This window comes from Bombina bombina, chromosome 6 (genome assembly GCF_027579735.1).
Source record: "Bombina bombina isolate aBomBom1 chromosome 6, aBomBom1.pri, whole genome shotgun sequence".
Taxonomy (NCBI): domain Eukaryota; kingdom Metazoa; phylum Chordata; class Amphibia; order Anura; family Bombinatoridae; genus Bombina; species Bombina bombina.
The window spans coordinates 898,495,033-898,510,127 of NC_069504.1; the positions used below are offsets into that span (position 1 = coordinate 898,495,033).

A 15,095-nucleotide genomic window follows, 5' to 3' on the forward strand; every position below is an offset into this window, starting at 1 on the left:
CTTTAACCACTATCAATTTGGATAACCCACCCCAATTTAGTTTCTACCTAATTGACCTTCATTGTAAGTTACCCTAATCACAGCCTCTTGCTGTTAGATTCATCCTTACCCCTCCAGATGGTCCAGGCTGTGATATCACGTGTGAAGTCATCAGCACTCTAAGTATACACAAATCTCAACATTCACAAATATACATTTCTGACATTCAAAAACAAAACAAAAACAAATCAGTGACCAATATAGCCACCTTTCTTTGCAAGGACACTCAAAAGCCTGCCATCCATGGATTCTGTCAGTGTTTTGATCTGTTCACCATCAACATTGCGTGCAGCAGCAACCACAGCCTCCCAGACACTGTTCAGAGAGGTGTACTGTTTTCCCTCCTTGTAAATCTCACATTTGATGATGGACCACAGGTTCTCAATGGGGTTCAGATCAGGTGAACAAGGAGGCCATGTCATTAGATTTTCTTCTTTTATACCCTTTCTTGCCAGCCACGCTGTGGAGTACTTGGACGCGTGTGATGGAGCATTGTCCTGCATGAAAATCATGTTTTTCTTGAAGGATGCAGACTTCTTCCTGTACCACTGCTTGAAGAAGGTGTCTTCCAGAAACTGGCAGTAGGACTGGGAGTTGAGCTTGACTCCATCCTCAACCCGAAAAGGCCCCACAAGCTCATCTTTGATGATACCAGCCCAAACCAGTACTCCACCTCCACCTTGCTGGCGTCTGAGTCGGGCTGGAGCTCTCTGCCCTTTACCAATCCAGCCACGGGCCCATCCATCTGGCCCATCAAGACTCACTCTCATTTCATCAGTCCATAAAACCTTAGAAAAATCAGTCTTGAGATATTTCTTGGCCCAGTCTTGACGTTTCAGCTTGTGTGTCTTGTTCAGTGGTGGTCGTCTTTCAGCCTTTCTTACCTTGGCCATGTCTCTGAGTATTGCACACCTTGTGCTTTTGGGCACTCCAGTGATGTTGCAGCTCTGAAATATGGCCAAACTGGTGGCAAGTGGCATCTTGGCAGCTGCACGCTTGACTTTTCTCAGTTCATGGGCAGTTATTTTGCGCCTTGGTTTTTCCACACGCTTCTTGCGACCCTGTTGACTATTTTGAATGAAACGCTTGATTGTTCGATGATCACGCTTCAGAAGCTTTGCAATTTTAAGAGTGCTGCATCCCTCTGCAAGATATCTCACTATTTTTGACTTTTCTGAGCCTGTCAAGTCCTTCTTTTGACCCATTTTGCCAAAGGAAAGGAAGTTGCCTAATAATTATGCACACCTGATATAGGGTTTTGATGTCATTAGACCACACCCCTTCTCATTACAGAGATGCACATCACCTAATATGCTTAATTGGTAGTAGGCTTTCGAGCCTATACAGCTTGGAGTAAGACAACATGCATAAAGAGGATGATGTGGTCAAAATACTCATTTGCCTAATAATTCTGCACTCCCTGTATAACTTCTACTACATCAAAGAATGTCATCGAGAGTAGAAGTGAGAGAGTAATATGATTGTATGCATCTTATCTTGATGTTGACAGTGGATCCTGTCATAACTTTTAAATGAACCATCTTTTACATATTTTGCATCACATTTTGAAATCCATTTTGTATGTTCCACATCCCTCAACATTTCCTGACTGGTGTCCATAGACTGGCTCAGTGGTTGAGCAGTGGGCCATGGTGGTTCATGAGTGCGGTATGCATTGAGCAGATTTTAGTCAGTCTGGGGTTATATTTCTGTGCAGTTTTTATGTAGTGCTAAAAAAAGGAGCGTTTATAGGCAAGGGACAGTGTTGTGAGGGATGAGACACAGCTACCAAACCAGGACTGTCATGCAAAATAGAGGACAGTTGGAAACTCTAATGCAGTGCTTTCCAAACTGTGTGTTGTGACACACTAATGTGTTGGCTGCAGTGTGTAGGTGTGTCCCTGCTTCAGCACACTTTTTTTTTTAATTAAAATTTTTTTTTCATTTCCGACTTTCCACCTGCTACACACATGGTTGGTTGACACGTGATTGATACCTAGTGGGTCACAGATCATCTTAACCTATTGGCGCAGCTTAGTGGTAACTGAAACTATTCCTATTGGTGGCTTTGTCAGCACATTGGCTTCTGACTGCACGTGTAGTCTCCTCAATCGGCTCGTGACTGCACTTGTAGTCAGTGTGTGGGACAGCAGTGTGTTTGCAGCACGGGCAGTAGTCAGTTGGACTCACGGAGCTCTGAGGGCGGCAACTTAAACGCTGAGCTGAAGTCAGAAGTCAAAGTGTTTTTTTGTTTTTTTCTGCAACTAGCTCTCACAGTAGTGCATTGCTGCTCCTGCTTTTGATATATGGATAGGAAGTGGAAGCTTAAAAATGCTTGATGATGAAATGTGAGTGTCTTTATCTAATATTCCACCAAACATTCAGAAACTGTGTTCATCCCATCAACCTCTTACATCACATTAATAGTAAGTAGCTATTGGTGTTAAACTTTTTTTTAATTCTTGCACATACATACTGTTACTTGTAAATACATTTCGTTATTATATAATTTATGTATGTGTCCTTATCTCTTAAAACAAGTTAGTTTAACCTCCTGTTTGCTAGTACAACTGAATTACTGTGTCGCGAAATGATGTGGGTCTAAAAAGTGCGTCACCAACATGAAAATTTTGGAAAGCTCTGCTCTAATGTCTCTTTAACCCCTTAATGACCAAGGACGTACGCCACACGTCCTCAAAAAAAAGACAGTTAATGACCGAGGACGTGTGGCGTACGTCCTTGGTCTGGAAAGCAGCTGGAAGCGATCCTGCTCGCTTCCAGCTGCTTTCCGGTTATTGCAGTGATGCCTCGATATGGAGGCATCCTGCAATAACCCCCCTTGGCCATCCGATGCAGAGAGAGCTACTCTGTGGCCCTCTCTGCACCGGACATCGGTGGCCGGTATCGTTGGTGGGTGGGAGCAAGTCTGGGAGGCGGGTGGGCGGCCATCGATGTGCCGAGTGGAGGGAAGGGGGGCGGGATCGGGGGCGGGGGGGACGGGAGCGCGCACGGGAGCGCGCGCGTGCACGGCGGGCGGCGGGCGGGCGCGTGCACGGGGCGGGAGCGGGAGGGAACCGCTACACTACAGAAAAATAAAATTGTTAAAAGTTAAAAATAAAATGTTTTCAAATTTAGAAATAAACATCTAAGGGATCAAGAAGGGGTGGGGGGTTGGTCTTGGGGGGGGGAAAGCTACACTACAGAAAAGGGCATTTTTTTTTTTAAAAAAGGCACATTTGTTGCTAAACTGGGTACTGGCAGACAGCTGCCAGTACCCAAGATGGCGCCCATTAAGGCAGAGGGGGAGGGTTAGAGAGCTGTTTGGTGGGGGATCAGTGAGGTTGGGGACTAAGGGGGGATCCTACACAGCAGCATATGTAAATATGCCAAAAAAACCCCAAAAAAGCCCAAATATAGCTTTTATTTTAGTACTGGCAGAGTTTCTGCCAGTACTTAAGATGGCGGGGACAATTGTGGGGTGGGGGAGGGAAGAGAGCTGTTTGGGAGGGATCAGGGGGTCTCATGTTTCAGGTGGGAGGCTGAGCTCTACACTAAAGCTAAAATTAACCCTGCAAGCTACATAATTAACCCCTTCACTGCTAGCCATAATACACGTGTGAAATGCAGCGGCATTTGGCGGCCTTCTTATTACCAAAAATCAACCCCAAAGCCATATATGTCTGCTATTTCTGAACAAAGGGGATCCCAGAGAAGCATTTACAACCATTTGTGCCATAATTGCACAAGCTGTTTGTAAATGATTTCAGTGAGAAACCTAAAATTGTGAAAAATTTAACGTTTTTTTTAATTTGATCGCATTTGGCATGAAATATACCAAAATTGGCCTAGATCAATACTTGGGGTTGTCTACTACACTACACTAAAGCTAAAAGTATCCCTAAAAGCTCCCTACATGTTCCATAATTAACCCCTTCACTGCTGGGCATAATACACGTGTAGTGCGCAGTGGCATTTAGCAGCCTTCTAATTACTAAAAAGCAACGCCAAAGCCATATATGTCTGCTATTTCTGAACAAAGGGGATCCCAGAGAAGCATTTACAACCATTTAAGCCATAATTGCACAAGCTGTTTGTAAATAATTTCAGTGAGAAACCAAAAGTTTGTGAAAAAATTAGTAAAAAAGTGAACGATTTTTTGTATTTAATCGCATTTGGCGGTGAAATGGTGGCATGAAATATACCAAAATGGGCCTAGATCAATACTTTGGGATGTCTACTAAAAAAAAATATATACATGTCAATGGATATTCAGAGATTCCTGAAAGATATTAGTGTTCTAATGTAACTAGCGCTAATTTTGAAAAATAATGGTTTGGAAATAGCAAAGTGCTATTTGTATTTATGGCCCTATAACTTACAAAAAAAGCAAAGAACATGTAAACATTGGGTATTTCTAAACTCAGGACAAAATTTAGAAACTATTTAGCACAGTGTTTTTGGTGGTTGTAGATGTGTAACAGATTTTGGGGGTCAAAGTTAGAAAAAGTGTGGTTTTTTTCAATTTTTTCCTCATATTTTATAATTTTTTTATAGTAAATTATAAGATATGATGAAAATAATGGTATCTTTAGAAAGTCCATTTAATGACGAGAAAAACGGTATATAATATGTGTGGGTACAGTAAATGAGTAAGAGGAAAATTACAGCTAAACACAAACACCGCAGAAATGTAAAAATAGCCTTGGTCCCAAACGGACAGAAAATGGAAAAGTGCTGTGGTCATTAAGGGGTTAATGTGAAATCTTTTTCTTTAAATTCGATTGATAGCACTACAGCTCCCTCTATTTTTAATTTTCTTACTTTTTTCCCTAATAAATACTTGTCTTCCCAGCAGAATACAACTTAAAAATACTTATTTTTTCTCAAATTCTCCATCTTCCTTTACCTTAGTCCTTTCTTCCTTTTGGCTTGGTAAAATGTCAAATGAAGACTGAAAGTTAGCAGAGAGGAATAACTCTGTGCCTTTTTTTTGCTATAACTTTCTGCATTTATCCAAGTGGGTACAAATTATATTAACTCATCTTAATCTACTTCCTTTTTCTCCATTATATCTCTTGGCTCATTATAGTCAATACTCACTAAGAACGATCTTAAATCCTTTAGAATAGTTGGACAAAACCAATCAACAGGACTTGATGAGTCTTCTCACATCATCATTCAGAGAAAATTTAATGCAAGAAACTAATTTCTGTATTGATATCACAACTAAGTTTTTCCATTAATAATCTTCAGATGTGTCATCTTCTCAATTTTTCTCCATTGTCATATTCTCCGTGATAGCTACGTTCAAGACATAAGCACTAAAATGCACAAAGTTCAAAATACAAAATGAGCTAAACATATTGTTTATTCAATTCTTCTGGCCTTGGCTCATATCCTGTCTAAAAAGAAAAACATAATTTCTCCATGAGACTTCGTTCTGGTCTTAGCTGTAATTATAGGTGATTCTTTTGATACACTGTGTATATTTTGATACTCTGGTATATGACCCTCAAGACTGTTTTCCTTGAAGACCATCACATCTACAAGATGGGTCTCTGAGTTGCAAGAACTAGTGTAAATGTTAAGAAACCATATTTAGCAATTTACAAAAATTAAGTTATCCTTATTTGTACTGTCACTGACTTTTTTTTTTTTTTAAATGTTTGGGTCTCACTTTCCAAGACATTATACTTACAGCTGACAGCACAAATCAACAATATGTGAAAGGTAAACCTAAGTATACCTTGAGTCTGGTGACAATGAGTTGTTTACAGGTCTATCTGGAAAAAACTTGGGGTTTTCAACGTTCTTATAAATGTTTTTGTTATCTTTATAGGCATAAAAAAGGAAATATCCCTGCAAAGACTACAGTTTCCATACTGGATGGTGCTCTATTTGAGTTGTGTAAACCCGATGTCTAGAAAATGTCTTAGATTTTTCTCACACATTACATATTGGATATAAAATGTACAGTAATTACTAAATCTTGGCCCATATCCGTAGACAATACTCACCAGGCTCCAATCCAGGTCCTGTCTCTCTACATGTCTGTTCACTGACAATGGAGAGCCTGGTTATGTCCCGCCTCACTAAAATTATTTCAAGTATTTCAAGATATTGAAAATTATTGTATTGTGTCAAATATTCTATGTATGCTCTTTTAACCCTTTGAGTGCTAAGCTGAATTTAATATTTTTCTGTTTTTTGCTATTTTCAAAAAAAATGTTTTGACTTTTTTATCCCCGCCCCAGATATACCATTGGAAAGGTTAGGCGATTACCTTTCCAAAGGGTCTTGGGGGTCTGTAGCTGCTTAGATCCCTGAGATACAGGTTTCTAAGCAGCATGCTTACTTTCCTTATACTTTGTATTGACAATTTTAAATAAAGTTGTGCGGTGACGTCATCACATCATTGCACGTGACGTCACCGCACGTAACGGGAAGCCCCAGCGATGCCTGTCACTATGCAGGCCGGGGTAGGAGCGGGTGGGGGCGCCCAGATTGCAAAAAAGGTAGTTGAGTGCCTTGAGTGCTAATGAAGGCTCTGAGTCGTCATTAGCACTCAAGGAGTTAATATTATTTTGAATACTATTTCTAATTTATAACTACTAAATTACTCGTATACAAATTGTATTTTGATCTTCACTTTATTGTTATATTAGTTATTAGATTTGTGTTTCTATGTATGACTCATTGTTTTATTGCATAAGAAAATAAATGTATTAGGTTTTTTTAAATAATAATAATTGTGGTCATTATTTATCTCTTTATAGTGTGATTGTTTAGCATATTATGTTATCGTTTTCAGTTCAGTGCAATGTTTTAATTATTTTACACTATTTACATTACTGTAATATTTTATTACCCTGTTTTTTGGGGGTTTTTTTTACATTTTTTGAGTCAAAGTTCTTCTTATGTTTTCTCTAACAGTGAGAGTGAGGAGCTGGAGGATACAAGAGCTGACAACAAGGTTCTGCTGAATTTCAACCTAAAGTATGAATCGGATCTAATGTTTACCAGGTGTGTCTTTTGTAGCTACGACGCCACCTTGTGTCAGCCAGAGGTTGTGGCTATTTATTAGGTATACGCTATAACCCTACAGAAGGAAGCTTTCATGTTAGCATAACAATCTTAAGTACAACATGGGAAAACACAAGAAAGCTTACTCAAGTATAAAGTCCAAATATCAATTATAATAAAAAGAACTGTTAATTTACAGTGATATTCCAAGTCAAAATGGCACTGGTACAGAGCAGGCAGGTGCAAGTAAAAGGGAGTTAGTGGGGTCATATCAACATGGAAATAGCAACTGGATTGGGATGCTGCAGAACATTATGTATTTTTGAAGGAAGTATCATATATGTGGGGTAAGTATGGGGATGATCCTGCAAGTGGTGATGGCTAGAGTTGAGAAAGTGTGACCTTGGTGGGGGTTCATATCGGGAGCTGTAGGAGTGGTCATATTTAGGGTTAAAGGGACATGATTCAGATAAAACATATTTTAAAAAACATTACAAGTAGTCCTCTGTGTCATGTTTAACACAAATCTATTCATTTTTTTAACCCTTCCATATTTTTTATTAGTCTCTGCTCAGAGATTGTTCATGTTTTCAAAATGAAAAATATGATACAAATGGATGGTTCATATTCCAAAAAAGACGTATGATTTTAATACATATTAGTTTCCAATCCTTATCAAACAATAGAATAACTCTGAGTCCTTTGGGTGACTCCCAAGATCTAGAGTTTTAGTAGCAGAGGCGTTGAGATTTGCACAGAGTGGGCTTTAGTCTAGTGCCAAGCGTGGAACTGACAGTGTGAGACACAGATGATGTCATTTTTACAGATGCATGTTAATTACTAAAAGTGATTACAATCAGAAAAGCTGCTTGAGAGACAACGTAATGGCAGTTGCTGGGTGGGACACTGTGTGTTATTCTCTGATGTTGGAAATGTGACTGTATCCCAGTGGTGCATGTTTTTAATCAGAGATATATTTTTACAATTGCTGAGACCGTTCTGCTTCTATCGATTCCTTCATTTTCAAGCGAAGGAAGGTCATATAGAAGATCCTTTTAATGTGATAAGGATCTTTGATTATTACTGCTGAACTATTTGTCAGACACATTTGGATGCAGTCATTTTTTTATAACTTAGTAATTCAGATGACCGTAAATCTTTATAAAATGAACCCCTTACTTACTATATCTGTTTCACTGTTAGGTACTCCACACTGGATCAATATGAAGTAACCTCTGGGGGATCTGTGGACAGATACAATGCAATCGGACCACCATTCAACTGTACCTTTAAGGTCGTGATCCAGATGATCTTGTTGTAGTGTTGTTCGTATCTAAATGTATTTAACTAGGGCATATTTTGACTTAGGCCTGTGCCTAGTGTATCAGGATTTTGAAGGCCGGAAAAATATAATGGGTAGTTCTGTAGCATAATGTCTTAGTCTTATGCTCTCAAATATTTTATGTGTTAATTTTATTAAAAAAATACATTTCCCTGGTTGTCTAACTGGGTGTATGACCCCTGCTTCCAGTTATGAGAAATATGTGAGACAAATATGAGCTGAAAATTATTATGGGTACCTACGGCAGCACTAAACCTAAATTCACTTGTGGTAACTAAATTCACTAGTGGTAACTAAATTCACTAGTGGTAACTAAATTCACTAGTGGTAACTACAATGCTACAATTATATTTATTTGTAAAGGTTTGTGTATGTTCCTTTTCTGCATTTTTAAAAATTCTCATAATTATTATTTATGAAAATCAAGAGAACAGTTACAGAACCATTGAAAGGACATACTATTCAAAATGATACTCTCATAATTCCTTTATTCAGTTTAGAAAAAAACAGCAACCGATTCAATGTACCTCTACTATCAAATGCACTTTGTTTTCTTGGTATCTTTTGTTGAAGAACAAACCTAGTAATATTTTGCTTTTTTTTTTTAATTATATGCACTATATGAAGAATGAAAGTTTATTTTTGATCTTCATGTCCCGTTAATAATAGTATTACTGTCTCTGATACTATTTACCTCTTAAAGCCTGTTCAACTACAATAACATTTTAAACACTACTACAAATAAACATACTGCATCTTCAACTCTTTCCAAAAGTGTCATTAATGTATAAGTAAATATTAACAAGAAATAAATGTGTAATTCACTTAGTAATTACTTACTTAGTAATAAGAAGTATTTCTCTATGGTATGGTATCTATACCATTCAAATCCTTCTAGCTTTATTTAAAGCTCACCCTGAATATTTTCCCCTACAGATTCAGAACTTAGGCTTTTTTCCTGAAGAAATTACCCTGAAGATCACAGTTCCAATTGCAACTCGGGGTGGTAATCGGCTACTTTTGTTACAGGATTTGATAAGTGACCAGGTACTTGATTTATTGATTCACTGTGACCTGAACCCACAAATTCAGAGATGTAAAATTGTACCTACTTTTTTTTCTCAGGTGAAAGCGGAGTGCAACATTTGGGGCAATAATACAGATTACCGCAGGAAACCATCAGAAGAAGACTTAAGCCTTCTACCTCAGCTGGTACATACTCCATACTAATTCCCTTCAGTGGGAATGCAAAATATAAGGCATTATATTCTACCAGAACTTCATCAGCAGGGGTCAATAAACTGTCAGATATTGTGGCTAATGTATTGATAATTTAAATTTTATAGTAAAAATGTATTGCAGACACAAACGTATTAAAAAACAAACAAACATAATTTATGTAAGAACTTACCTAATAAATTAATTTCTTTCATATTGGCAAGAGTCCATGAGCTAGTGAAGTATGGGATATACAATCCTACCAGGAGGGGCAAAGTTTCCCAAACCTCAAAATGCCTATAAATACACCCCTCGCCACACCCACAAATCAGTTTAATGAATAGCCAAGAAGTGGGGTGATAAAGAAAGAAGTAAAAAGCATCAAAAAAGGAATTTGGAAATAATTGTACAAAAAAATCATAACCACCATAAAAAAGGGTGGGTCTCATGGACTCTTGCCAATATGAAAGAAATGAATTTATCAGGTAAGTTCTTACATAAATTATGTTGTCTTTCATGTAATTGGCAAGAGTCCATGAGCTAGTGACGTATGGGATAGTAATACCCAAAATGTGGAACTCCACACAAGAGTCACTAGAGAGGGAGGGATAAAAATAATAACAGCCATTTTGCGCTGAAAAAATGAATCCACAACCCAAAATATAAGTTTATTCTCATAAATGAAAAGAAAAAACTTAAACATAAGCAGAGGAATCAAACTGAAACAGCTGCCTGAAAAACTTTTCTACCAAAAACTGCTTCCGAAGAAGCAAATACATCAAAATGGTAGAATTTCGTAAATGTATGCAAAGAAGACCAAGTTGCTGCTTTGCAAATCTGATCAACTGAAGCTTAATTCTTAAAAGCCCACGAAGTGGAGGCTAATCTAGTAGAATGAGCTGTAATTCTCTGAGGAGGGGCCTGACCCGACTCCAAATAAGCCTGAAGAATCAAAAGCTTTAACCAAGATGCCAAGGAAATGGCAGAAGCCTTCTCTGACTTTTCCTAGAACCAGAAAGATAACAAATAGACTAGAAGTCTTCCTGAAATCTTTAGTAGCTTCAACATCATATTTCAAAGCTCTTACAACATCCAAAGAATGTAAGGTTCTCTCCAAAGAATTCTTAGGATTAGGACACAAAGAAGGAACAACAATTTCTCTATTAATGTTGTTAGAATTCACAACCTTAGGTAGAAATTTAAATGAAGTCTGCAAAACTGCCTTATCCTGATGGAAAATCAGAAAAGTAGATTCACAAGAAAGAGCAGATAATTCGGAAACTCTTCTAGAAGAAGAGATGGCCAAAAGGAACAACACTTTTGAAGAAAGTAGTTTAATGTCCAAAGAATGCATAGGCTCAATACGGAGGAGCCTGTAAAGCCTTTAAAACCAAATTAAGACTCCAAGGAGGAAAAATTTATTTAAATGACAGGCTTGATACGGACCAAAGCCTGTACAAAACAGTGAATATCAGGAAGCTTAGCAATCTTTCTGTGAAATAAAACAGAAAGAGCAGAGATTTGTCCCTTCAAAGAACTTGCAGACAATCCTTTAGCCAAACCATCCTGAAGAAACTGTAAAATTCTAGGAATTCTAAAAGAATGCCAGGAAAATTTATGAGAAGAACACCATGAAATATGTCTTCCAAACTCGATAATAAATCTTCCTAGAAACAGATTTACGAGCCTGTAACATAGTATTAATCACTGAGCCAGTGAAACCTCTATGACTAAGCATTAGGCGTTCAATTTCCATACCTTCAAATTTAATGATTTTAGATCCTGATGGAAAAACGGACCTTGAGACAGAAGGTCTGGTCTTAAAGGAAGTGGCCAAGGTTGGCAACTGGACATCCGAACAAGATCTGCATACCAAAACCTGTAAGGCCATGCTGGAGCTACCAGCAAAACAAACAATTGTTCTATGATGATCTTGGAGATCACTCTTGGAAGAAGAACTAGAGGTGGGTAAATATAAACAGGTTGGTAACACCAAGGAACTGCTAACGCATCCACCGCCTCCCCCTGAGGATCCCTGGACCTGGACAGGTACTGGGGAAGTTTCTTGTTTAGATGGGAAGCCATTATATCTATTTCTGGAAGACCCCCACATCTGAACAATCTGAGAAAACACATCTGGATGGAGAGACCACTCCCCCGGATGTAAAGACTGACGGCTAAGAAAATCCGCTTCCCAATTGTCTACACCTGGGATATTAACTGCAGAAATTAGATACAGTAGGAGCTGGATTCCGCTCAAGCAAGTATCCGAGATACTTCTTTCATAGCTTGGGGACTGTGAGTCCCACCCTGATGATTGACATATGCCACAATTGTGATACTGTCTGTCTGAAAACGAATGAACGGTTTTCTCTTCAACAGAGGCCAAACCTGAAGAGCCCTGAAAATAGCATGGAGTTCTAAAATATTGATTGGTAACCTCGCCTCTTGAGATTTCCAAACCCCTTGTGCTGTCAGAGATCCCCAGACAGCTCCTCAACTTGATAGACTTGCATCTGTTGTGATCACAGTCCAGGTTGGACGAACAAAAGAGGCCCCTTGAACTATACGATGGTGATCTAACCACCAAGTCAGAGAGAGTCGAACATTGGGATTTAAGGATATTAATTGTTATATCTTCGTATAATCCCTGCACCATTGATTCAGCATACAAAGCTAGAGAGGTCTCATATGAAAACGAGCAAAGGGGATTGCATCCGATGCTGCAGTCATGAGACCTAAAACTTCCATGCACATAGCTACTGAAGGGAATGATTGAGACTGAAGGTTCCGAAAAGCTGAAACCAATTTTAATCGTCTCTTGTCTGTTAGAGACAGAGTCATGGACACTGAATCTATCTGGAAACCTAAAAAAGGTGACCCTTGTCTGAGGAATCAAGGAACGTTTTGGTAAATTGATCCTCCAACCATGTCTTTGAAGAAACAACACTAGTTGATTTGTGTGAGATTCTGCAGAATGTAAAGACTGAGCTAGTACCAAGATATCGTCCAAATAAGGAAACACCGCAATACCCCGTTCTCTGATTACAGAGAGTAGGGCACCAAGAACCTTTGAAAAGATTCTTGGAGCTGTTGCTAGGCCAAATGAAAAAGCGACAAATTGGTAATGCTTGTCTAGAAAACAGAAACTCAGAAACTGATAGTGGTCTGGATGAATAAGAATATGAAGATATGCATCCTGTAAGTCTATCGTGGACATATAATGCCCCTGCTGAATAAAAGGTAGAATAGTCCTTATAGTCACCATTTTGAAAGTTGGCACTCTTACAAAACAATTCAAAATTTTCAGATCTTGAAATGGCCTAAATTAATTTTCTTTCTTTGGGACAATGAATAGATTTGAATAAAACCCCAGACCCTGTTCCTGAAACGGAAGTTGTATAATTACCCCTGAAAGCTCCAGGTCTGAAACACACTTCAGAAAGCCTGAGCCTTTACTGGATTTGCTGGGATGTGTGAGAGAAAAAATCTTCTCACAGGAGGTCTTACTCTGAATCCTATTCGGTACCCTTGAGAGACAATACTCTGAATCCATCGATTTTAGACAGAATCTGCCCAAATGTCTTGGAAGAATCTTAATCTGCCCCCTACCAGCTGAGCTGGAATGAGAGCCGCACCTTCATGCAGACTTGGGGGCTGGCTTTGGTTTCTTAAACGGTTTGGATTTACTCCAACTTGAAGGTTTCCAATTGGAACCAGATTCTTTGGGGAAGGATTAGGTTTCTGTTCCTTAATTTGTCGAAAGGAACGAAAACGGTTAGCTTTAGATTTACCCTTATGTCTTTTATCCTGAAGCAAAAAAACTCCCTGCCCCCCAGTGACAGTTAAAATAATCGACCGACGACGTGCAGGGTACATCCTCCAAAAAAAAAATACACTTAACGACCGAGGACATACCCAGCACATCGTCGGTCTTGGAAAGCGGTGAAAGCGAACCTGATCGCTTCCAGCCGCTTTCCGGTTATTGCAGTGATGCCTCGATATCGAGGCATCCTGCAATAACCATCCTTAGCCATCCGATGCAGAGAGAGCCACATCACAGGGGGGTGTGATGTGTCAGGTGGGAGGCTGATCTCTACACTAAAGCTAAAATTAACCCTGCAAGCTCCCTACAAGCTACCTAATTAACCCCTTCACTGCTAGACATAATACATGTGTGATGCACATCGGCATTTAGCGGCCTTCTAATTACCAAAAAGCAACGCCAAAGCCATATATGTCTGCTATTTCCGAACAAAGGGGATCCCAGAGAAGCATTTACAACCATTTGTGCCATAATTGCACAAGCTGTTTGCAAATCATTTCAGTGAGAATCCTAAAGTTTGTGACAAAGTGAACAATTTTTTTTATTTAATCACATTTGGCGGTGAAATGGTGGCATGAAATATACCAAAATGGGCCTAGATCAATACTTTGGGTTGTCTACTACACTAAAGCTAAAATTAACCCTACAATCTCCCTAATTAATCCTTTCACTGCTCTGCATAATACACGTGTGGTGCGCAGCAGCATTTAGCGGCCTTCTAATTACCAAAAAGCAACGCCAAAGCCATATATGTCTGCTATTTCTGAGCAAAGGCGATCCCAGAGAAGCATTTACAACAATTTGTGCCATAATTGCACAAGCTGTTTGTAAATTATTTCAGTGAGAAACCTAAAATTGTGAAAATGTTTACGTTTTTTTTAATTTAATCGAATTTGGCGGTGAAATACTGGCATGAAATATACCAAAATGGGCCTAGATCAATACTTGGGGTTGTCTACTGAACTACACTAAAGCTAAAATTAACCCTAGAAGCTCCCTACATGCTCCATAATTAACCCCTTCACTGCTGGTCATAATACACGTGTGGTGCGCAGTGGCATTTAGCGGCCTTATAATTACTAAAAAACAACATAAATGTCTGCTATTTCTGAACAAAGGGGATCCCAGAGAAGCATTTACAACCATTTGTGCCATAATTGCACAAGTTGTTTGTAAATAATTTTAGTGAGAAACCTAAAGTTTGTGAAAAAGTGAACAATTTTTTTTTATTTGATCTCATTTGGCGGTGAAGTGGTGGCATGAAATATACCAAAATGGGCCTAGATCAATACTTTGGGTTGTCTACTAAAAATATATATACATGTCAAGGGATATTCAGGGATTCCTGAAAGAGATCAGTGTTCCAATGTAACTAGCGCTACTTGTATTTATTGCCCTATAACTTGCAAAAAAAAGCAAAGAACATGTAAACATTGGGTATTTCTAAACTCAGGACAACATTTAGAAACTATTTAGCATGGGTGTTTTTTGGTGGTTGTAGATGTGTAACAGATTTTGGGGGTCAAAGTTAGAAAAAAGTTTGTTTTTTTTTTCATTTTTTCCTCATATTTTATAAAAATGTTTATAGTAAATTATAAGATATGATGAAAATAATGGTATCTTTAGAAAGTCCATTTGATGGCGAGA

The 15,095-nt window shown here is 38.6% G+C and overlaps 1 protein-coding gene across 3 annotated transcripts in view; it reads left to right on the top strand.

The window, feature by feature from the left end:
• Nucleotides 1-15,095, top strand: part of ITGA11 (integrin subunit alpha 11) — a 245,237-nt gene that overhangs the window by 196,775 nt on the left and 33,367 nt on the right. For all 3 annotated transcript variants that reach the window (XM_053718501.1, XM_053718502.1, XM_053718503.1), the window contains 4 exons: nucleotides 6,973-7,062; nucleotides 8,266-8,356; nucleotides 9,341-9,451; nucleotides 9,530-9,616. In XM_053718501.1, the coding sequence (XP_053574476.1) occupies nucleotides 6,973-7,062; nucleotides 8,266-8,356; nucleotides 9,341-9,451; nucleotides 9,530-9,616 (379 nt within the window). The remainder of the gene's footprint in view (nucleotides 1-6,972; nucleotides 7,063-8,265; nucleotides 8,357-9,340; nucleotides 9,452-9,529; nucleotides 9,617-15,095) is intronic.